This window comes from Arvicola amphibius, chromosome X (assembly GCF_903992535.2).
Source record: "Arvicola amphibius chromosome X, mArvAmp1.2, whole genome shotgun sequence".
Classification (NCBI taxonomy): domain Eukaryota; kingdom Metazoa; phylum Chordata; class Mammalia; order Rodentia; family Cricetidae; genus Arvicola; species Arvicola amphibius.
In genome coordinates, this window is record NC_052065.1 from 91,484,142 (window position 1) to 91,508,386 (window position 24,245).

The 24,245-nt window shown below is 43.4% G+C and overlaps 1 protein-coding gene across 1 annotated transcript in view; it reads left to right on the plus strand.

The window, feature by feature from the left end:
• Nucleotides 1-24,245, plus strand: part of Frmpd3 (FERM and PDZ domain containing 3) — a 71,613-nt gene that overhangs the window by 41,975 nt on the left and 5,393 nt on the right. Inside the window, exon 12 of the mRNA XM_038317450.1 lies at nt 12,210-12,354. Coding sequence (XP_038173378.1) covers nt 12,210-12,354 — 145 coding nt within the window. The remainder of the gene's footprint in view (nt 1-12,209; nt 12,355-24,245) is intronic.

Here is a 24,245-nt window from a genome sequence, read left to right on the forward strand (position 1 = left end):
TGTGTTCAATGTGTACAGGTATATGCGCACATGCAAGTGGAGTCCAGAGGTGTCTTCCTCAGGTGCTCTCGACCTTACTTTTTGAGACAGGCCCATTTTTGTCTCGTCTCGTCTGGCTAGACTGGCTGAGCAGCAAGGCCCAAAGATCCTCCTAGATTCTCCTTCTCAGCACTTGGATTGCAGGTGCATTGCTATCCCACCCTGTTTGTTTACATGGACGCTAGTGTTGGTACCTAGGTTCTCATGCTTGCACTTGGCTCACTGAGCCATCTTCCCAGCCCTTGGGGGAAAACAGGAGCTCACAGCTGGTGAGGAAGCTCAGTAATAGAGCACTTGACTAGCATGGGCAAGACCCTAGATCCCATCCCTAGCATTGCAAAATGTCAACAAAGGATATCACACTCACATGGAACTTCAAGCTAAATGGAGCAGCCTTAGAGGGAGACTCTGGCCACCTCAGGCCCTGTCTGTCTACCTCAGAGATTAAAGGAATGAATGACTTAACCCATCTCTGCCCATCCCACCTGTATTGAGCTACATAAGAGGTGTGTCTGCATCTCCCAGAGTCCAGCTCTCCTAGAACCTCAGAACCTTCCCCATAGAGCAACACCTTCAGACTGGCAAGCAGCTGTCGCAGAAGTCTGGCAGCCATGACCAGCCGCCCCCTCCACAGTTCTCCTGTTTCAATACAGTGACCATTGTGGGCAGGGGGCAGGCCTTCCTGCCAGCTGGCAGAGGCTCTCTCGGTGGGAGGTACAGCTTTCCCTTCTTAAAGGATTTCCCAGAAGGACGTGTAGTTAACAGATTAAGCAGTGGAGTGTTTTGCTGTTTCTAAAAGAACCAATTATTTTTGTGTTTGTAAAACCCAGGAAGCTTTAATATGCTAATCTTTCCACCTGTGATCCGTGGGATTCTTGTTGGTTTGGGGACCTGCCTGGTGCTTATGTTTAATTGGGTTGTGACCACTTTCCCAACCATTGGTTGCTACCCTCCTCAGATGCTGTTGGGTAAAAAGCCAAATGAACTGGGAAGGGAGGGAAAGAAAGGACAAGACACGCCTGGGAAGTGTGGGTCACAGAGATATAGATGGGGTTTAAAGCAGAGAAACAGCTTTCAGCTTTTGTTTTTCAGCCTTCAATATTTCAAGAGTGAGTTTTCCACGTCAGCAGCACAATAGAAATCCCATGAGAGGTTTTAAACAATAAAGACACCGGGGCCCGACTCTGAAAACTGATGTCCCCCACCTTTTGGAGACAGGGTTTCTCTATGTAGCCCTGGCTGTCCTGGAACTCACTCTATAGACCAGGCTGGCCTTGAACTCACAAGAGATCTGACTACCTCTTGCCTCCTGAGTGCTGGGATTAAAGATGTGCACTACCACTGCCTGGCTAAAACTGATGATTTTCATTGGTTAGAAGAACTACCTGGGCATGAGGATTTATTTAATTTTTTATTTTCTCCAAATGGATATTGTAATACAATGAATTAGAGTGAGCCTAGGTTGAAGACCTACCTATATGTTCAGAGGTCTGGGAGGAAAGAGACTGAGCTGGGATCAGTATGTTTCTCCCGAGTGAGGAGCACACTACTTATTTCTAAAAGTGATCCACCCACAGTGGTGAGCATGAATGAACATTTCAGAAAAACTACGCTTTTATCAGGGTGACTACAATCACAAGCATGCGTGACCTTCCTTGACATAGCATGAGAACCCCTACACAACTCTGGAATCAGATGAAGTTCACCCTCTCTGGGAAGCCGCACACACACACACACACACACACACACACACAAATACAAAACTAAAATACATCTCTTTCTAAAAAAGCAGAATGAAGTAAATGTCATAGATAAATGTGGTATGGAATATGAAATGAAAAGAACGAGAAGGAGTTAACCAGAACTAGCTTCCTCGAGAGGGTGTTTTGAGCTGGATCTTGAAGTGATAGGCATGAATTAGCAGAGAGGAGTGGGATGTGTTCAAAGGCAAGGAGCAAGCACGGAAATAAGCAAGCCATATGTGCAGGTCGATAAGCATAGTCGCTTGGCTGGAGAGGAAAATAAGGAGAGAAGAGATTGGAGAGATTAGGGGCGGGCAGAACAAGTCCGTTAAAAGCCTCCCAGGCCAGTTTGAGGAATTTAGATTCAATGTGGTTGATTAGTAAGAATGTACTGTTGGTCCTTGAGCAGAGGGGTAACAGAATGAAAGCTGATTTGGACCAGCATGAAAGAAGGGCGGAAGCAAGGAGCAGATGTGCAACATGTGATGTATTAACATGGGCATGGCTGGCCCCTCCTGTGTTGCACACAATAAATGAGTTTTCTTTCCTTTTCTTTTTCCGTTTTTCAAGACAGGGTTTCTCTGTAGCTTTGGAGCCTGTCCTGGAACTCTCTCTATAGACCAGGCTGAACTTGAACTCACAGAGATTCACCTGCCTCTGCCTCCGGAGTGCTAGAATTAAAGGCATGTGCCACCACTGCCTGGCAATGCATGTGTTTTCTTATTCCTCCCCCTATTGCCTACTGCACTTATCCAATGTGCACTAAATAGCAGTGTTAGGTGTAAAGGACTCCAGCAGGTCAAAGCCAGGTGGTGGTGGCACAGGCCTTTAATCCCAGCACTCAGGGGGCAGAGGCAGGAGAATCTCTGTGAGTTCAAGGCCAGCCTGGTCTACAGAGGGGGTTCCAGGACAGGTTCCAAAGCAACACAGAGAAACCCTGCCTCAAAAAAAAAAAGGACTCTAGCAGGTCATGAGTAAGTGGTGAGATGTTGTAAGGAGGCCGCTAGTTAGTTCCTGGATACTTAACCCCAGAATAATCACACAGAAACTGTATTATTTAAATCACTGCTTGGCCCATTAGCTCTATCTTCTTATTGACTAACTCTTACATCTTAATTTAACCCATCTCCATTAATCTGTGCATCATCACAAGGTCGTGGCCTACCAGCAAAGTTTCAGCATGTCTGTCTCCAGCAGCAGCTCCATGGCTTCTCTCTGACTCCGCCCTTCTTTCACCCAGCATTCAGTTTAGTCATCCCCACCCCCCCACCTCCACCTACCTAAGTTCTGCCCTATCAACAGGCCAGGGCAGTTTCTTTATTCATTAACCAATAAAAGCAGCACATAGACAGAAGGATCTCCCACATCAGTGAGATGACACTACCGTTGGGGATAAATACATTGTGTTTGTTGTGTTGATGAGACATTAAAAGGTAGTTTAGGAGTGAATGGTGACCAATAGTCAGGTGGATGATGAGTACTCAGAGGTGTAACCAAGCGATAAGGGGTTCAGGTATACCCCATTAAGAGCAACAGATAAAATGCGAAAGAAAACTTCAGAATTAGCCACTTGGTGTCATAATTGTTATACTCTGTAATAGGATTTACCATGTACAATAGGTAGAATAATCCTCTCCTAAATATGTATATTCCATAATCCTCAAAACCTGTGAATATGCTATGACAGAGAGGAATAAAAAGTGCAGACGCAATTAAGATTGCTAATCAACTGACCCTAAAATAGGGAGATTAGCATGAATTATTCAACTAGGACTAATGTAGTCAATAGAGTCAGTCTACATGGAACAGAGACTCTGGACGTGAAGTTAGAGAGAGGGAGGTGACAAGAGGATTCAGCTCACCCTTGCTAGCCTTCATTAGGGAAGAGACCAAGGACCAAGGAGTGTGGTAACCTCCAGGATCAGGAAAGGGAAGGAATGGATTCAACTCCAGACCACAAAAGTGACAGGGTCCTGCACTTGATTTTTAACCCAGTAAAACTTGTATCAAAACTCTCACCTCCCAGACTGTAAGGGATAAGTGTGTATTACTTAAACTACTAAATTTGGAGTCGTGTGTTATAGTGACAATAAAAAATTAATGCCATGAGGTTTTTCACATAACAAGTACTCATATATTACATTTTTCTTTTTCTTTTCTTTCCTTCCTTTATTTTACTTTTGAGACGGGGTTTCATGTATCTTTAGCTGGCTCTAAATTTCCCATATAGCTGAGATAATAAGCTGACCATGAACTCATGATTTTCCTGCCTCTACTTCCCAAGCACCATGATTAAAGTTGTGTGCCACCATGCACAACTTAAGTGCCACCACATGTAGTTGTTTTGTTTCTTGTTTTGTTTAGTCTTTTATTTTTACTCTTTGGAGGTCCACCACTCAGTTCCCAAATAAATACATAGAGACTTATTCTTACTTATGAATGCCTGGCCTTAGCTTGGCTTGTTTCTAGCCAACTTTTCTAACCTAAATTATCCCATTTCTCTTTAACTATGTTTTGTCTCTGGACTTTTTACCTTTCTTTATTCTATATATCTTTCTTTCTTTCCTTATTACTCCGTGGCTAACTGTGTGGCTGGATGGCTGACCCCTGGTATCCTCCTCTCCTCCTGTTCTTGCTCCTCACTCTTCTCATCCCTAGATTTCTCCTCCTATTTATTCTCTGCCTGCCAGCCCCACCTATTTCTCTCTCCTGCCTTGCTATTGGCCATTCAGCTCTTTATTAGATCAATCAGGTATTTTAGACAGGCAAAGTAGCACAGCTTCACAAAGTTAAACAAATGCAACATAAAAGAATGCAACACATTCATGCATCGTTAACAAGGCAACAGAAACCAATGTAACACACCTTTACACAGTTAAAATAATTTTCCCCAACAACCACACCCAGGGTTTTATAAATGGTAAGCAATCTGTGAATGCACTCTATTAACTGAGCTACATCCCCAGTTCTCATATGCTGTAATAAAGATACTGTTGACTGACAAGCATACCATTTGCAGCCAGCTTTCGGTACCAAAAAACATCAGTGATGTGTGCTCTGTGGGTTACTAATCCATACTCTATGAAATGAGTACCGCAACATTTAATCTCTTTCCACATGAACATGAAAGACGAATGACAACATCATACTAATAGCTTTGTTGGAGTATAGATACCACAGAAATCAACAAATGCATTGATTAGAGTTAAAAAGAACTGGTTGCAATTGTGCAGGATGATGAATGTCTAGAATCATATCCCATGGGACTACAGGTAGAGACGTTTGTAAGCCACCCTATGGCTGCTGGGGATTGAACTCAGGACCTCTGGAAGAGTAGCCAGTGCTCTTAACTGCTAAGCCATCTCTCCACACCTCAATGTATCTCTTACCCCAATACTACTTTCCTTTTTTTTAAATTTGGGTTTCAACATTTTATTTTTATTAAAGCTAAGTATCCTTAAAATATGGTTTATAGGTTTTTGGCTTATTTGAAAGAACTGGCTAGCCCTGAAAATAGAGATTTTGTTTTGTTTTGTTTTTTGTTTTTCAAGAGAGGGTTTCTCTGTAGCTTTGGAGCCTATCCTGGAACTAGCTCTTGTAGACCAGGCTGGCCTCAAACTCACTGCCTCTGCCTCCCAAGTGCTGAGATTAAAGGCGTGTGCTGCCACCGCCGGGCCCAATGCAACTTTCATGACTTCTTTTTGTGTGTGACCTACTGAGTTCAAATACTGTTTGATTTCATGTGCATGTGTTTGTGCGCTTGAGAACATGTTTGCATACCATGTATAGAGCAGGAGCCAGTGGAGGTTGGAATAAGGTGTTGGATCTCCTGGAACTGGAGTTACAGACAGTGGTTAGCCATCTTGTCAGTGCTGGGAACTGAATCAAGGTCATGTCTTCTGAAAGAGCAATGCTTGTTGAGACCATCTGTAGTGCCCCCCATCTCTCCTGAGTTTAATTATAAGTTTCTTGCTCAGTGTGGGTGGGAGGTTATTTTCTGGAGCAAGAGTAATTTATCCATAGCTATACTACTGAAGAAAATGGCATTCCTTCCCCAGTAGCTGTTAATTGCCAGTAGTCCCAGAAGGAAGGGTGGGTCCTCAGTGCTTGGGAGGCTAGTGCAAGGGGATTGGAAGTTTAAGGCCAGCCAGGATTATATAGGGAGGACCTAGCTCAAAAAGAAGTGGGGAAGGTAAGTGAGACAGCTCAGAGGGTAAAGAAGCCATCTACCAAGTCCTGAGAACCTGAGTTTAATACCCAGATCCTACACAATGAAAGAAGAGAACCAACCCGTATAAGCTACCCTCTGAATTCCACACTCATGCCCTGGTACGCAGAGAGAGACATGCATACAGAACAAATACATGTAAGATAACCAAACAGGAGAGAATCTGGCTGTAAGATGAGTATACCACTACACATGGAATCTTCCATTTCAGCTGCTTGAATTTCCTTAGTAGAGGACACGGGAGTTAGCAACCAAACTTAGTCCATTTCTTCATAGATAGCCCACTCTAGCCTGATAATTTTCTGGGAGGGTTTGCTGTCTCAACCATGACTGTCTAAGTTAGGATTTTCATTGTCATGAAGAGACACCATGACCACAGTGACTCTTAGAAAGGAAACATTTAATTGGGGTGGCGCGCTTACAGTTTCAGAGATTCAGTCCATTATCATCATGGCAGAGAGCATGGCAGTGTGCAGGCAGATGCGGTGCTGCCTACATCTTGACTTGCAGGCAACAGGAAGTCAACTGAGACACGGGTGGGTATCCTGAGCGTAGGAAATCTCAAAACCCACCCTCACAGTGACACACTTCCTCCAACTAGGCCATACCCACTCCCAACAAAGTCACAACTCCAAATAGTGCCACTCCCTGTGAGCGTACGTAAATTTCAATTACATTCAAACTACCGCAATGACTAACCATAAGAATCATGCCCAAAGATTTTCAGTTTTGTTTCTGAAACAGGCTCTCATGTAATCCACACAGGCCTCAAAAGATGACCTTGAACTTATGATCCTACCTCCTCTACCTTCCCAAATGAAGAGATCACAGGCATGCCCTTCTCCCCAACACCCGGCTCATGTGTAAAGATTTAAAATCACTGGCTACTCCAGCTGTCCCTCCCAGAGCATTTAAAGCGGCATTTCTAGGGGTGGGTGCAGGGATAGCTAAGTCTTTCTAGACTCCTAGGTGACTCTAATGTACAGCTGGTCTGAAAACCATTGCTTTGAAGCGATATTCGGCCTCACCTCAAAATTGTCTGGCTATGCCCAATTAGCCTTTCCCAGTGTTATGGAGGCAAGAACTCAAATGGACTGGTCCCCTGGGACTCCCGGCCCCCCATCTGGTAACCTTGCCTCTCTGGGATGCTTCTCATCCTTTTTCTCTTGCCAGAGATGCTGGAGTGAGCCAGCTCTATCCCAGGGCATCCCAGGAAGGAGATACTGGAGTGAGCCAGCTCTATCCCAGGGCATCCCAGGAAGGAGATACAGCTGGAGCATGTCAAATTAATCCCGGCTGTAGCTTCTCCTGCCTGGCTTGTGCTTTAAACTCCATTCTCCTTATCTTATTTTCCACTTGAAGATGGCCTGGGTGTATTTAGTTCCAGTTTTCACTCGGCTTACTTGTTCATAGTAGAGAGAACATGAGGCAGTGTTCACATATTGTTCTTCAAGAGACAACAGACTGAAACAGACACCACAGGGCCATTTCCCTACTCCGCTGCTACAGAAGCTCATAAGGTTGGAAAGGAACCATCAAAGGAATGTCCCGTGGGATCCCTGGCCCAGCATGCTTCCCGTTCTCCTCCTTGAGCTTTATTGCTTTAGTGTTTTCTGTATGGGCAAGTGTTACATGAGGCATCATGATCATTAAAATCCTATTTAAGGTAAATGGGTGGTTTTGAACTTTTATAAGAAACCTATCCAACCTCTGTTCGCCTTCCCTTAATTTGATTTGCATCCCTGTTGGCAAAAAGCTCATCTGTGTTCCTTTCACAAGCCACGCTTAGCCTATGTTGGGGCCCAGCTGGCTACCAGGAAAGGCTACTAACTAGTGTGATGGGCTGTGCTGTCCTGAGCCACCTCTTGATGTGCTTGGCCTTCTCAGAGCACAGGACTTTGCCTTCTTGCTGTTTTATTGATGATACTGGACTACATGGCTGTACGGGGAAACTGAAGTGGAATCAGTTAAGCCAGTCAGTCAGTCAGACTCCAGTCGGTAATTCCATCCGTAGCCAGACAAGCAGCCCGTCAGGTAGCTAAACAATCCAAATGTGAGACTGTCCGGCATTCTGACTGCCCTGCAGCCCGTTTGTCAGCCAGGGTTCAAGTGAGTCAGACTGCTCCTCAAGCAGCCAGCCCATCAATCTGTCCATCCATCAGTCAGCCACTCAGCCTGGCAGTGGGCAAATAATCCTGTATTCAATTTGTCAGCCAATGCCATGGCCCCAAAGGAGCTTCTTCTGGCTTCTGAAACCGAATGTCACATGCGCACACGTTCATGCCCATGCACACACTGCTCCCAGACAGTCTATGTTCTGCTAACTCTGTAATTTCCCTTCATATCTTATCACACCTTGTGATCACATTTGGTTCTAAGATTATTTGGTGCCTGACTTATTGCCAGCTACATTGTGAGCTCCACAAAGGCAAGGACCTGGCCGTTCTGTTCTGGAATGAGGACTACAGCTGCCAGGTGACCTTGCTCTTCAGGAGGAGCTCATCACTGTGTCACAGCTCGCTGGGTGGGCATGAACGGAGCACATGCGTACTTTAGCTAGAGGGAGCAGCACAGGCTAAAGTGTGGAAGGGATGAAATAGCTTGGCAAATTAATATACATGATTAATAAATTAATAAAAAATAAAGTATATGCCATTGTTTGAACACAAGTGGTGACATGAGAAAAGGACATAAACCAAAATGAGACACATGTGGTTGAAGATATAGGATAGGTCCAAATCCCGAAGGGTCTTGAACACTGTTGTAAGGTAGCTGGGTTTCGTCGCTATTGACAGGGCTCAGTTATAGTAAGAGTTGTGCATTAGAAAGATCCCTTAAGTAGCAATAGGAAAGCGAAGTAGGAAGATACTGGAGGAAGAAAAGCCAGTTAGGGTGCTACTCGAGGTCCTTAAGTTATCGTCCAGGTTCTGAGATGTCACAATTTGAATGACAAAACATACCCACAGGTGAGGCATAAATACACACAGCTGAAGCAGCTTGGGACCAGAGACACAAGGACCCCCCCCCAGGCCGAGAGTCCCCACCCCAAATCTCAGCATCATCACATAGCTTGAGAAGTAAGGAGAAGTCAGTGGGATCCTAAAATAAAGCCATAGCAATGGAAATGTCCATAGTGTTCATGAATGCCCTGAGTCACACCTAGTGAATCTTGAGTTCTCCCAGTAATGATGGCAGCAACTGTCAACATCCAAACCTCTGTGTTTCTTTCTGCTAATATGACAGGGTGAGGCTAGAAGGCATATCTGACTCCCCTGCCCCATTCTACCCTCTTAGCTGTCTGTGTTATGTAGGGCTGACCAATCTGTTGTGACTGAGGAGTTTCCATTAACTGGAAGTGCAGCCATCACCAGTGTCCTTTGCTAATAATGACTGGATAACATTTAATCTGTGGCTACTCTCTTAGTGGAGAAAAGAGCCATTGCTCCTCAATGTGTATCGACTTTTTCCTCCCCATGGTAATTCATGAATTTAATAGGTGCTTCATTAGTCATTAATTCGTTCGTTCAGTGACACTCCAAATGCCTTACTGTAACATACACTGGAACTAGATATTCAAAAACTATTTAATGAATCAAGCTGGGTCCAGGGGCACTCTAGAGGCTGAGGCCAGAGGATTGCTGCAGTGTGGGACCAATATGGGCTACATAATACAGGCCAACCTAGGCTTCAGGATGAGACCTTGTCTCAAAAAGGTATTTGCCTTATAGCACTATATATGTTTTGAGAAAGGAAAGTGGCTCAAGGGGAAATAAAATGAAACACTGACTCAAGAATCTCAACACAGAGGTCAAAGCTGACCCACCATGGGGAAGACTCAAGGATTGCAGACAAAGCTTGGAGCCTACATAGGGAAAATGCTACACAGGAAAAACTGGCTAAAGAGCAATACAGACAGGGCTGGGGCGATGCCTCAGTGGAGGAAGGCACTTGCTGTTTTTCCAGAGGACCTGAGTTCATTTCCCAGCAGCCACAACCACCTGTAATTTCAGCTCCAGACGACCTGTCGCCTCGTGTGCCTTCCTTGACATCTGCATGAATGAGTGTATGCTACCATGCAAACATACTGACATAAATAAAAGTAGATCTTTAAAAAGAGAGAGACCAATGCAAGGATGGTCAGGAAATCACAGAACCAAAAGACAGTATCACCTCATAGAAACAGAGACCACGAACAGATGTCCAAAGCAGAAGGTAATCACTGTTGACAAAAGCATCAAGGTTAATGAGAAGCCGAGGGGGAAGGATTATGAGTTCCAGGCCAGCCTGGGCTGCATAGTGAAACCTTGTCTCAAAACCAAACCAAATGAAACTGCTGTCTCAAACAAACAAAAAGTAACAAGTTACAAGGTGTGTTGAATAGATCAAACTGTGCCCTGGAAACTGACTTTAACCCACCTCCTGCCTCTACAAATATTCAATAAAACACAGGATCTTCCTTCTTAATTCTTCTGGGCTTTTATTTTGTGGTGCTGGAAATCAAACCTAGGGGCTTACTTGTGTTAGGCAAACAGTCTACTACTGAGCCATACCCCCGGGTTTGAAACAGGGTTTATTGCAGCCCAGACTGACCTCAAACTCACTAGGCATCCAAAGGTGACCCTGAACTCCTGGTCTTCCTGGCTTCACCCCCAAACACTAGGATGATGGCCATTGCTACACCTCACCCGACTTTCTATTAGTTCTTACTAATGCCCTCTAGTAATCGCGAAAGGTCATGGCTACTCAGAGCCCATGACTCCCTCCTCAGCCAGTCTCACTTTGATTTGATCCAACTTACTCACATGACACCTTTAAAATGATAGAACAAATTTAAAGGTTTCGTAAAAATGCACTGCTGTTTTGTTTATCATTGTAGGAATCTCTGAAACAGTTAAGGAGTTAACTCCAGGATCAATTAGCAGAATGCGATAATATTTCCCATTGTAAGGTTTAAAAACAGCAACAAATGGGGCCAGGGGAGTAGTTTTATTGTAGAGTCTTTGCCCAGAATGCACAAGGTTCTAGATTCCATCTCTAGCATTGAAAAAAAAATAACAAGAACGCTGTCAGTATGAAATTTTTTGTAAGGAAAAAAACAGATCTTTGAGGTCAAATGAATCTGAAATACTAAAATCTTTGATGTTTCATGGAATATATTGGTTAATATATCATAGGATCTTAGAATTTCCATAGCGAAATTTATCTTCAGAGCCTGTTTAACCTACCACCCTTAGCCCCAGACCAAGGGGCTCTTTGAAGAAACACCAATAAACAGCCACACGCCTTTAATACTAAGCAGAGTTCAAGACTAGCGAGGTCTACAGAGTGAGTTCCAAGACAGCCAGGGTTACACAGAGAAACCGTGTCTGAAAAAAGAAAAGAAAGAAGGAAGGAAGGAAGGAAGGAAGGAAGGAAGGAAGGAAGGAAGGAAGGAAGGAAAGAAGACGAATAAATTGTCATAGTGGCTCATGCTTGCAATTCCATCACTCATAAGACAAAGACAAGAGGATTGCTATGAGTCTGAGGCCAGCCTGGGCTACAAAGTGAATTCCAGACTAGCCAGAGCTACAGAGTGAAAAATGTGTGTCCAAGAAAAGAAAAGAAAAACCAGTGGACATTTCCAGGCTACTTTGGAAAATACAGGAAATAGAGGGGAGATCAGGAAGGCCCAAGCAGGACTTGGAGCAGAAAGATTTGTCCCTAAAGTCACAGTTAGGACTCCTATGGACTCGTCTGGATGTTGTCAGGGCATATGGAAAGGAGCAAAGGATACTTTGAGCAGCCAAGGTACTTATATTCAAGGATATTCCAGGCCATCCCTCAGCCTAGCCTAGATTCCCAGTTTCACCCCCACTCTCCCAGCTGGCCCACACATCTGCTGAGCTCTGACAAACGCAAATACAGCCACAGAGCAGTCACATGGTGTTACATAATTCTAGTGTTTTTCAGTAAAGGTGGTTCATTAAATGTGTGAGCAAAGGCTTCTTTAATGCTGACGCCTAGAGAAGCCATTACTACAAAGGAGTGTTCGTGACAGAAGAAACTGCCTAGCCATGGACCTCGAGGAGGGTTTGGAATGCGCTTCCTGTAACTACTCCGTGTCTTTTCTTTGTTGCTGTCCTCCCAGAATTGCACCTGCCTCTCTCTCGCCCCTCTCCTGCCTTTCCATGTCCTTATCTTCTGAACCATCTCTTCCACAGCCCCTGGTGCTGTTGATGGAGTGGCCTGAAGCCACCAACTTTGCCTGCCTGATTGCGGGGTACTGCCGCCTTCTGCTGGATTCCAGGAAGATGGTCTTCGCCAGGCCTGCCAACCAGCCTCTCCCACTTCCTACGGTAAAGGCAGGTAGGTCTCAGCATCAGTTTCTTTTTTGGTTTTGGTTTGGTTTTGTTTTGGTGTGTCTGAGGCCCTCCAGACTCTGACCTAGTATGCAGCAAGTGCCAACAGTGCCAGCCTGCTTAGCAACAGCCAGAAGTATAGCACACACACCACTGACACACCTCACTGGCAAGCACATATAACACTCACATGTACCTATTCCACAAAGGATGCCTGTGACAATACACTGTGCTTGAGTCCGTGGATGTATGTAAGATGAAAGCAGTAATAACATGCTAGAGTCAATCAAAAAATTGCACTGGGGGACTAGAGAGATGGTTCGGCGGTTAAAAGCACTTGCTGCTCTTCCAGAGAGCCCAGGATCAATTCCAGCACCCACGGGGCAGCTCACATTTGTCTGTAACTCCAGTTCCAGGGGTTCGACTTTCTCACACAGATACACAAGCAGGCAAAATACCAATGTACATAAAATAAACATAATTTTTTTAAAAAAAGAATTGCACTGGCCAGGTATGATAGCACATATGTGTCATGGTACATGATTGTAATGCCAGCTACTAAGGAGGTAGAGGCAGAAAGAGTTCAAGGCCAGCCAAGGCTACATTTTAAAGAAAAAGCTTTCTCAAAAAGGATTAGATTGACTCTAAGGCACAGCTTTAGTAATCTAGGAGAGATTTGTGCCTCTTCTGGCTTCATTGAAGTAATGTTGAAAATGAAAATAAGACTTCCTTTTTATCATCATATTGCGGATTGACAGAAGTATCTGAAATACGAAATCACTCAAGGCTGGGAGTAGGGGAGACTGGACATGCCCCAACGAAAAAGAAATAGAAGGGGGGGGGGCATAAAGAACAAATGCAGCTTCTAAACAGGCATCCCAGTTAGGCAACCTAGTGTGACTACTTCTCAGAGATGTTCTGGTGATGGTGCAGAGGCCTTGAAACAAAAAAGCTGTCTAGCCCAGGTGCTCCTGCCCAAAACAAGTGGGAGGAGCAGAGGGTGACAGAGAGCTGGGCCCTCCATGTGTTAGATCTCAGGCTCACTCACCTATGCACAGTAAGTGTTCCTGGCCCAAGCACCACTGTCAGAACGTAAGCAGCACCCAGGACTCACCCTTGCCATAAACTGGGCACTGTATCCATTTACCCTTGCCACTTGACCGTTATTAAACCTTCAAGACTTTCTTGGTTTGGGGTCACTGCACCTGCTGGAGCTCATGGTATCTGAGAATAGAAACACACTCCTGGCAGGTGACCCAGCTCCTAGAGGGCTGATTCTCGCCCATTTTAAACATTGTTCTTTAGCACAAACAAGTCTATGGCATGCATAGCAGGTCCAGCTTTCAATCTCATGACACTGTTCACAGCAGTTGAAAGGCAGCTCATCACATGCAGATTTGGGAAAGGATTGCTGGTCCCAAAGAAACTGCTGTCCACATCGTAGATGAAAGGAACTGAATTGGAGCAGGAAGAAACTGGACGTGAGCGTTTGCATGGCTCCAGACGACTAGCTCAAAGAAACGTCTGGGCTTTTCAAACTTCTACACAGATGGTCAGATGTTGGAAAAAACTATTGTTCGCATTCTCATTGTCACCTGTGGCCCTCTTCTGGATAATCACATCCAAGTAAACTGTGCCTCCTACTGAGCAGGAGGGGAAGGGAGAAAGGAAAGGATAAGGCAGAAGGATGAACCTGGAGCCAGTCAAGGTCGGACCGGGTGGAATAGTGAAAGCGGTCCAGGTTTCCACTTTGAGAGGGCAGTAGGCATGGTTATGCAATCCCACTCTGTGGGACAATTATCTGCCATGCCATCAGCACCCCAGCTAATGCTGGTTGCCAATATCTCCCTTACTATGGAGACTGTGGCACCAGGGCCAGGACACGGGCTGCACGTGTCCCTTCGGCCTCACTGAGCGTCTTCCATGTGTCTTCCCCATTGCTCTGTCAAAGCCGGGTCTGCTTTCCTGGATTCTCTTGGAGCTAGGCATGACTTTCCCACCCCATCTCCAAGCCGGCAATTACCGAGAGGCTCCTTGCACAGCTGCAGAGTGGCAGAAGTTCAGGACTTCCCTAGCAAATAGGCCTGTGTCTCCATAAGGAGCTGCTGTGGCGCTGCTGCGGCTTTACCGTGCTCCTCCTTAGGATGGAAAGAAGTAGCTCAGAGGCAGAAGCAAATAGAAAAGCTCTGTTCCTCTTTCTTCACACCAGAAAGCTATGAACTTGTGCTGGATAGCATGTCCATGGAGACTGGGCAGGCGTTTGGAGCCAGTTTCTTGACCTTCTGAACGGCTAAGTGCCAGGTTGATAGCAGGAACTGACAGAGTGTTCTTGCTCCGTGACCCTCCTGGCTTGACCCCAGTTCAGCAAATGCCAGGCTGATCTGCAGATCTTTTCTTGTGCCCTCTAAGAAGAGAAGAATACTACTGAAGAGGCTTCTGCTCAAGTTGCAGTGGATTCATAGTTCCCTCTTGGCCTTGGAGACCTTTATGATGACCTTCCAAAGCTGAGATGGTTTTCTTCCATGGGCTCACACTTACATTCTAGAACAGATGTTCCAGTGCTCACCATGGTCCTTTAGCAAAGGCTGTAGCAGAGAGGCATCTAGCCATGCCCAGTGGTACAGGCACATACTCCCCGCTTCTTTGAAGGTTTAGGCACAAAGATTGCAAGTTCAAGATCTGCCTCAACACCAGGGCTACGGAAAGAAAAGATGTTCTCACAGCTTCAGCTGGGCTTTTCCCAGGCACCAAAGTAAAAATCCCCTCAGGCCACGGTCTCTGTGGAAAGGAGGAAAAAGTCTGGCCTCACAGAAGCTGTTGACTCTTAACTAGCCAAGCTCAGGACTCGGTCTACCAGGCCAAAAGGATGCTGTTAACCCTGCAACAGGAGCAGGAAGCACCCACTTCTTTGTAAACCTGGAAAAACGGGAGAATAGTGGGGAGGGTAGGGAAGGAATCCACTCCTTCACAGCATTTGACCAAAGCAAATATTTCTCTTATTCACTATACAGATGTTTCTCAAGGACCCACCATGACAGACATTGGGAATACAGCTGGGAATAAAAGCTGTGATCCCTTTGGTGGTTGCCTTCACATAGCTTACAGTCTAGTGGGGAAAATATGGACAGATGGTTCAGGGATGACAACAGTACAGTAAGTAGCTTGTCATTTACATCGAACGAATGCAGCAGCCCTAATAGCACCTGAATTTGAGAGCCAAAGACCCACTGAAGCGGCAAGAAATCCAGAAACAGGGCCAGCAAGATGGCTCAGTACAGGCACACGCCACCAAGACTGAAGACTTAAATTCAATCCCCAGGACCCACATGGTGGAAGGAGAGAGCAAACTCCCACCATGCAGCCACATGAATACACACATGTATGCACACACACACACAGCTTCCATCTCTTCCCAACCCTGAGGTCCCTGTTTCTGCTGGGTAACCTAAGAAAACAAGGCTTTGGAAATCCCATTTAGGATCTCAGTTAGAGAAACTCACTCTACATTTTCTAACATGTTTAGAAACAGTTTATTGTGCTGCACTAAATAGTCTTATTTTATATACACATATGTATATATGTATATGTATATGCAGACATTACCAGTTTTCATGTACATATAAGCCAAGCAAGCTGAGTGCGGTGATTCATGTCTGTAATCACAACACCCAGGAGGCTGGTGTAGGAGGATTACAAATTCAAAACCAGCCTAGGCTACAAAATGAGATCCTGCCCCCACCCCACCCTCCAAAAAACACCCAGAAACATTCATAGAACGTTAGAGTGAACGTAGTACTCTTTTCTTTTCTTTTTTGATGATTCAGAAAGACCATGAGATTCTTGCAAAGCTTCTATGTCATGAGTATGACCAATGAACCCGACACTATAAAAATACACCGGGGCAAGTCTACAAAGCTGCTTGAGTCAATCTTGTGTTGGCTGTATGTATAGTGTAAATATGTGCATGTCTCATGTATATATTATATATTCATAGCATATATATTAGCATAAGTCTAGTCAGTTCTCTGCCCTGTTCTTTGCAAGCAATTTTGAGTCGACCTTGTGAGTGACTGAGTACAGACGGGTAAACTAGGGCACCTTCACCCCCCTGCTTAGGGAAAGATGATGAGCAATTCAGAGAGATTTACAAGGTGAGAGGCAAGCTGTCCCAGCCATCAACCAAATGCACCTGACTTGACCCCGTGACTTGTAACCTGCCTAGAGGAGACTCAGGATTCCCTAGGCACATTCTCTCCTGGAAGTCATAATACCAGTGGTGGGCTAGACATCACCTGACCTTGGCAGGGTAGTATGGGAAAATATTGCTTCCTTCAGGGAAGCCAGCCACCTTTAGAATTCCAGTCTTTATCTAAGAGAGAAGATAAACACTTGCTTATTGGCTATAACCGTGGGAGCCACCTCTGATAGCAGCGCATTGCCAGGTGGCTACCCTGATGGCTCAGTTGTCTCCTAGGTAGTTATCCTCTGGAGCATTTCTAGTCCTGCAGATGATGCCTTCAGGTAGAGACACATCATAAACCAAGGGCTTATTGCCCTTTTGCACTTCCTTAACTCTCAGAGGCCTGGATGGAGGATGGATTGTTAAGTACTAATTCCTCAACTAATGCAGGTTTCCTGCTTCCACCAGTAAGACATGAATCAAGCCCACACAATGTGATTACATTGAATCTGTATAAAGGTGAATAACATTGTTTATGGAAAATTCCTAGCATGTAAAGGCAGAGAGACTTAGGCTCCAATCCCTTCTCTGTCGTACCTTCACTGTATAAACATGGACAAATTCCATAAACAGCCTCAGTTTACCTGTCATTAAAATAGGGGAGTAATAATAATATAGACACTACACACCTTCTGAGAGATTTGACAAGATAACGTGAGATAAACTACATAAAGTCCTTTCACAATGCAAAGCACTTTAAAAAAATCTTTTCTTAAGAGTTCAAAGTTCATCATGTGCCAAGTCACCATGTTTTTTGGTTTTGTTTTTTTAACTTTCATTTTTAAAGATTTCTTGGTAGATAAAGAAGTGGGGAAGATCTGGGGAAAGTTGGGGAAGGAATATGACACCACACCCAGATCTGTGGAGGAGTCAGGTATTTGCTTGTTTGTTTGTTTTTTGTTGTTGTTTTTGAGCAATGATCTCACTATATTATCCTGGCTTGTCCGGAACTCACTATATAGACCAGGCTTTTCTTGAACTCACAAAGATCCATTCATTCATCTCTATTCTAAGTGCTGGCATTAAAGGCATGTGCCACCATGTCTGGATGAGAGGTTTTATTTTTACAAGCAGAATTATTCATATATAATCTCCAAGCCATAAAAATGTTTCATTTAAAATTCATAGATCCATTTGTTTTGAGACAGGGTCTCACTATGTATCCCTGGATTGCATGGAACTTGCTATGTAGACCAGCCTGACCTCAAACTCACAAAAATAATTGCTGCCTCTGCTTCCCCAGTGCAAGATTAAAGGCCTGTGCCAACATGCCTGGGTACAGTCCCATTTTTAGTATATTTAGCCAGGCAGCAGTGGCACATGCCTTTAATCCTAGCACTTAGGAAGCAGAGACAGTAGATCTTTGTGAGTTCGAGGCCAGCCTGCTCTACAAAGCGAGTTCTAGGACAGCTTAGAGCTATTACACAGATATATATATATATATATATATATATAACCTAGATATATACATATATAAATATATTGTATATTATATTAATGTATATTTAGCATATTTATAGGGTTATGCAACCATCTAGTTTAGAACTTTTTTATCACTTGAGCTGGGTCTGATAGCACAGTCCTGTAATCACATCTACTGGTTAGGCTGAGTATGGAGTATCAAGGACTACATGGGCTATAAAGTGAGTTCAAGGCCAACCTGAGTAAGTTAGTGTTAGCTTGTCTCAAAATAAGAAGTAAAAAGAGCATACATGATGCAACAGGTTCAACCCCAAGTACAAAACAAAATTTCACCACCCCTAAAGAGAAAAAAAAAACAGTATGCAGGAACATAAGAGTCACTCCACATATTGTGTCCTATCTGCTACCCACACCAAGCAGCCACTGCTCTGAAGCTTTGTCTCTATAACGTTGCTTGTTCTGAGTGTTTTACATAAGTGTAATCATGTAATAGCCTTTTGTGCTTTGCTTTTTCACTTAGCATAGTATTTTCCAGGGTTATTCATATTATATCATACAGCTATACATTGTTCCCTTTTAATTATATAATATGCGTATATACATACATATTATTTATCGGTTCATTGGTTGATAGACATTTGGGTTGCTTTTACCTTTTAGCTATTATAAATAATGATGTTGGGCATTCATGTCCAACGTTTTGTGAGGATGTAGGTTTTTATTTCTCTTCATTATAAGCCTAGGTGCAGAGCATACAGTCAAATGATAACTATGTTGAATTATTAGAGGAACTGATTAGTTTTCAAAATGACCCCATCATTTCACAATCCTACCAATAATAGTAGAGAAGTATAACTTCATCAGATCGTCACCGATATTTATTATTTGTCTTGTTACATCCATCATAGCGGATAGAAGAGACAGCTACTGATGTTTATTTGCAGTTCATGAATGGTCAAAGATATTGAACATCTTTCATGGGCTCATTGACCTTCAATATGTCTTCTTTAGTGAAATATCCATTCAAAACTTTTGTACATTTTTAAAGTTGGACCATTGGTCATAAATATGATAGTTTGTTTATGCACATTTAATTCATTGCACTGACTGTCAATAGTACATTATCTTGATTATTATTGCTTTGTAGCAAATTTTGAAATCATTATCTTTATTCTTTTTTCTCCTTTTTCAAGATTGTTTTAGTTTAGCCTGTGTGCTTTGAGATTCAATGTGACTCTTATAGTTGACTTGTCAATTCTCTACAAAGTCAGCTGGGATTCTGATAAGGATTCTGTTGAGTCAGTAGATCAGTTTGAGAAGTATTGCCCTCTTAAGTTGACAGTGCTACAATATGAAGCCTGCTAGTCCACGAATGGAGAATTTTTCCACTTATTTGTCCAATTTGTTTCACCAATGTCTTACAAACTTCAGTATACAAGTCTTTCTATTTTTAAAAAAAAATTGTACCTAGTGTTTGATACTCATTATGTCTAGTAAGTCATTTAATTATTCTTTTGAGCTCAAAGTTTCACAGAACTGTGAGCTCAAAAATAATTTCTTATATTGATATGGGTTTACAAATAATGTATTTTTTAGGTTCGGCATGGTGACATACACCTTTAATACTAGTACTGAGGAGGCAGAAGCAGGCAAATCTGCATGAGTTCAAGGCTAGTTTGGTCTACACAGCAAGTTCCAGGCCATCCAGGGATGTATAATGTTACCATTTCTCAAAAGAAAGTATGTTTTTAAATAATGATTTAACACTTTTTATAGCATACTATAAGAAACTGACAAGTGTAACTGGAGGCTTATCTCCCACCCACGAGTTTCTGAATAACCACTCTGAGGCTTAATATTAATTACAAACTGTTTGGCCTATTAGTTCAGACTTACGATTAACTAGCTCTTACAACTTGAATTAACCTATTTCTATTATTCTATATTTTACCATGAAGCTCATGGCTTGTTACCTCACATCTTACTTCTCTCTGACTCCGCCTTCTCTCTCCCTCTCTCTCCGCTTAGATTTCATGCCTAGCTATATTCTGTTCTGCCATGGGCAAAAGCAGCTTCTTTATTAACTATGTTAAGAAAACACATTGACAGCATACAGAGGGGCATGCCACATCAGGCAACAATAACATCACTAATTCTGAGATGATGTGGCAGGGGCCACAATGAGCACATGGGGGCTTAAGAGTCAGGCAAAGGTGAAATCCTAAACCAAGCAAGTGGAGGTATGCAAGCCAAGGAGCTCAACACTTGAAAGATAGAAGCAGAAGAAGCAGGAGTTTCAAGGCCATCCTCCCTATGATGAAAGGAGAGAAACAACTTCTGCAAATTGCCCTTTGACCCCCAGAAGCACATTGTGGCATGCATGTATCTATAATCCCAGCACTGGGCAGACAAAGGCAGGAGGCTGTGGGACAAGGTAGCCAGTGAGTCTAGCTAAATTGATGAGCTTCAGGTTCTGTGAAACCTTATCTTAAAAACCAGAGAGTTGGCAGGATGGCTCAGTTGGTAAAGGTACTTACCACCAAGTCTGACAACCTGAGTTCCATTCCTGGTACCCTATGATGAAAGGAGAGAACCAACTTCTGCAAATTGCCCTTTGACCCCCAGAAGCACATTGTGGCATGCATGCATGCATGCATATGAGCAAGTGTGTTTGATGTGCGCATGAACGCACACACAATGGGGAGGATGTATTTTAAAATATTTTTGAATGAATAAGTAAGTGTAAAATAGGAGGAGAGAAGTTGAGGAATACTCCTAACATTGACCTCTGGCCTCCATTTGCTCAAGTGCATACACACACACACACACATACACACACACCACACACACATACACACACACCAAGGGTTAAGAATGTAACTCAATTGGTAGAGTGCTTGCTTCGCATACATAAAACCCTGACTTCAATCCCCAGCACCACGTTAACTGGGTGTGATGATATCTAACTATGGCATCAGCTTCCATGAAGCAGAGGGAAGAGGATCAGAAGTTCAAGAACAGCCCTGGAAACAAAATACCCTGTCTCAAAAAACAAAACCTATTCCACTGTGTGTGTGTGTGTGTGTGTGTGTGTGTATCATGTTTTTTTCCTTTTTCCCCCTCCCCCTTTGAGAACAGAGTCTTATATATTCTAAAATTTCCTTGAACTTGCTAGATAGCCAAAGATGACAGGATTATCTTCAACTCCTGATCCTCCTGCCTCCACCTCCAATTCTGTGATTATAGGCATGCACCACTTTAACCAGTTTTCTTCTTTTTTTTTTAAATGTGATGCAGACAATCAAACCCAGGGTTGGGTGCATGTAAAGCAACTACACTACCAGCTGAGCTATATCCCAAGCCTCATGGGAAAGCTTTTTTTCCTTTTTTTTTTTTTTTGAGACAGGGTTTGTCTATATAACCCTGGCTGTCCTAGAACTCACTCTGTAGACCATACTGGTATTGAACTCACAGAGATCCACCTGCCTCTGCCTCCCAAGTGCTGGGATTAAAGGCCACCACAGCCTGTCAAGGGCTTTTTTTAACAAATAACATTTACTATGTTGAAGAAATTCCCTTGGAGTCTAGTTTGTTGAGCTTTATCCCTATAAGGCTCTGGTTTTTTTTTTTTTTTTCAAATGTTTCTGTACCTTTCAAAATGAACATGTATATTTTATTCTCTATTATCATGCTATATTGCATGAATTAATAATTGATTTTTCAGTGCTCAAGAGATTGGCCAGTGGTTAAGAGCACTGGCTACTCTTCTAGAGAACGCAAGTTTGATTCCCAGCTGCTATCTGACATCTCACAACCCTCTGTAACTCTAGTCCCAGGGGATCTAATACTCTTTTCTGGCTTCCATGGGCACCAGGCACTCAAGTGATATACAGACATTATGCAGGCAAAATACCCATACACATAAAATAAATTTTTAAAATAATTGATTTTTCATGTCAAAATGACTTTGCATTGATGCAGTAAATGCCCACTAGTATGCAATTACTGCTAAGTAATTCTTTTTATGTGTTTCTGGGTTCCATTTGCTGGTATTTTGTTGATGGATTTTGTGTCTATATTTGTAGACATTTTGCTTGTAAGATACAGTGGTCTATAGTTTAACTGTGATGTCTTTCTTTGTTTTTTTGTATTAAGATAATACTAGCCTCAGAATGAGCTGAGGGGTATTCTGGTCTCCTTTTCCTTTTCTCCTTGTTTTATTTTGAAGACAGTGCCTCGCTATAGCCAAGACTGGCCCAGGACTCACTATATAGCTTAGGCTGGCCTCTGATTGGTTCATGGTTATCTTTCTGCCTCAGTCTCTCCAGTGCTGGCTGGTGAAAGCAAAAGGGTCAGGAATTCAAGGCCAGTTTCGGAAACATAGTATTCTTAAGACTCTAACTACTCAAATTGCATGTGCTTCTTTCAATTCAGACCAGTTTTACCACCATGTATTTGGGACTCAGTTGCTGGATGCCTGTACTATGTTTCTGTCCTAGTTATACGTATTAGTGAGAGGTAATACTGACACATTGATCTGGCCTTGATCTGGAGTTTGAAAAGCATTCAAAGTTTGAAAAGCATTTAATGTTTGGTTTTCCAATACCTTGGCCACCATGATGATTAGCTATACAAATTCTGAAGTCTCTCCAACCTGGACTCAATCTCAGGTTGCCACTTACAACCCATGTGACCTTAAAGTCTGTTCCTTCCTTTGTTAAATGGGGATATTGATACCTGCCTCACTGGTTTGGGAAAACAGAATGGGATTACATTTAATTTATCGTGTCTTGATTAGTTAGTTTGGTTTTGTTTGTTTGTTTGTTTGTTTGTTTGTTTGTTTGTTTGAAACAAGGTCATCTGAATCCCAAACTGGTTTCAAACTCACTGTGTAGCCGAGGACTTCCTTGAACTCCTAATCGTTCTAACCTATACTTCCCAAGATCTGGGATTACAGGCACATGCCATCACGGCCAGCTTTGTGAGGGCTTTTCACCTGTCTGCAGCTAGCTGAGCAGGCTCGCATCGTCTGAGTGTAGCCTCGTGGATGACGTGAGATGAGTTCCCAAAACAGTGTGCTAGAGAACCCACTCAGAGATAGAATTCGCTGTGGATAGGGCTCAGATGCACATACCTGCTATCAAGAGCATGAATGCAGGACAGTAATAAGCTTTAAGGATTATAGGAATCGTGTCCCATTGCTCATTCCACTTATAACTCCCCACCATACCTCTCTTACACACTACAAATTCTGATGGGCTCCTGGCATAGGCATTTTTTGAAATGCAAGTGCTCAGGACTTGTACTAGCCAGGTTGGAGGTTTGTCTGTTTAATTTTGATTTTTTATTTATTTTTTTTTTTTTTGGTTTTGCGAGACGGGGTTTCTCTGTAGCTTTGGACCTGGAACTAGCTCTTGTAGACCAGGCTGGCCTCGAGCTCACAGAGATCCGCCTGCCTCTGCCTCCTGAGTGCTGGGATTAAAGGCATGCGCCACCACCGCCCAGCTTAGTTTTGATTTTTTTGTTTGTTTGTCTCCTTGGTTTTTGAGACACAGTCTCACATCATAGCCCAGGCTGCAGCTTATGGTGGAGCCTAGGGTTGCTTCAAACACATGGCAGTCCTTCTCCATCAGTCTTCTAGTGTGAGCTACCATGCTCAGATTGTACTAGCTGGTTTAACACCTTCTCAGCAAACAGTAACTTCTCATATCAGTTTCTTGGACTAGAAGAGATCCAAGGTAACAGGAGAGCTACAGAGTATTGGCAGTAGGTATGGCTTCACAAAGGGATGGGGGCAGTGACAGAAACAGGAACAGATCTTTTTTTTTTTTTTTTTTTTAGTGTAGTTCTTTTTTTTTTTCATGGTTTATTTTTTTTTATATTTAAAAATTTCCATCTCCTTCCCTCCTCCTCCCCCCTCCCTCCCCTCCTCCTCCCCCTTCCCTCCCCTCCCCTCCACCCATACCTCCCCTCCCTCCTTCTCAAGGCCAAGGAGCCATCAGGGTTCCCCACTCTATGCTAAGACCAAGGTCCTCCCAACTCCCCCGTCAGGAACAGATCTTAACCTAAACATAAAGCAAACCTCCTCTCCTTAGGAATGTTTCCAGCGGACTCTCAAACAGCCAGATCCATGGAAGAATCCTGTGGTATCTGACCTCAAAGCATTTTCCCTTTTCAGAGCTGATAAGACTTTTGCATCCCTGGCTATCACATTCTATTCACTCTGCTTTCAGTAT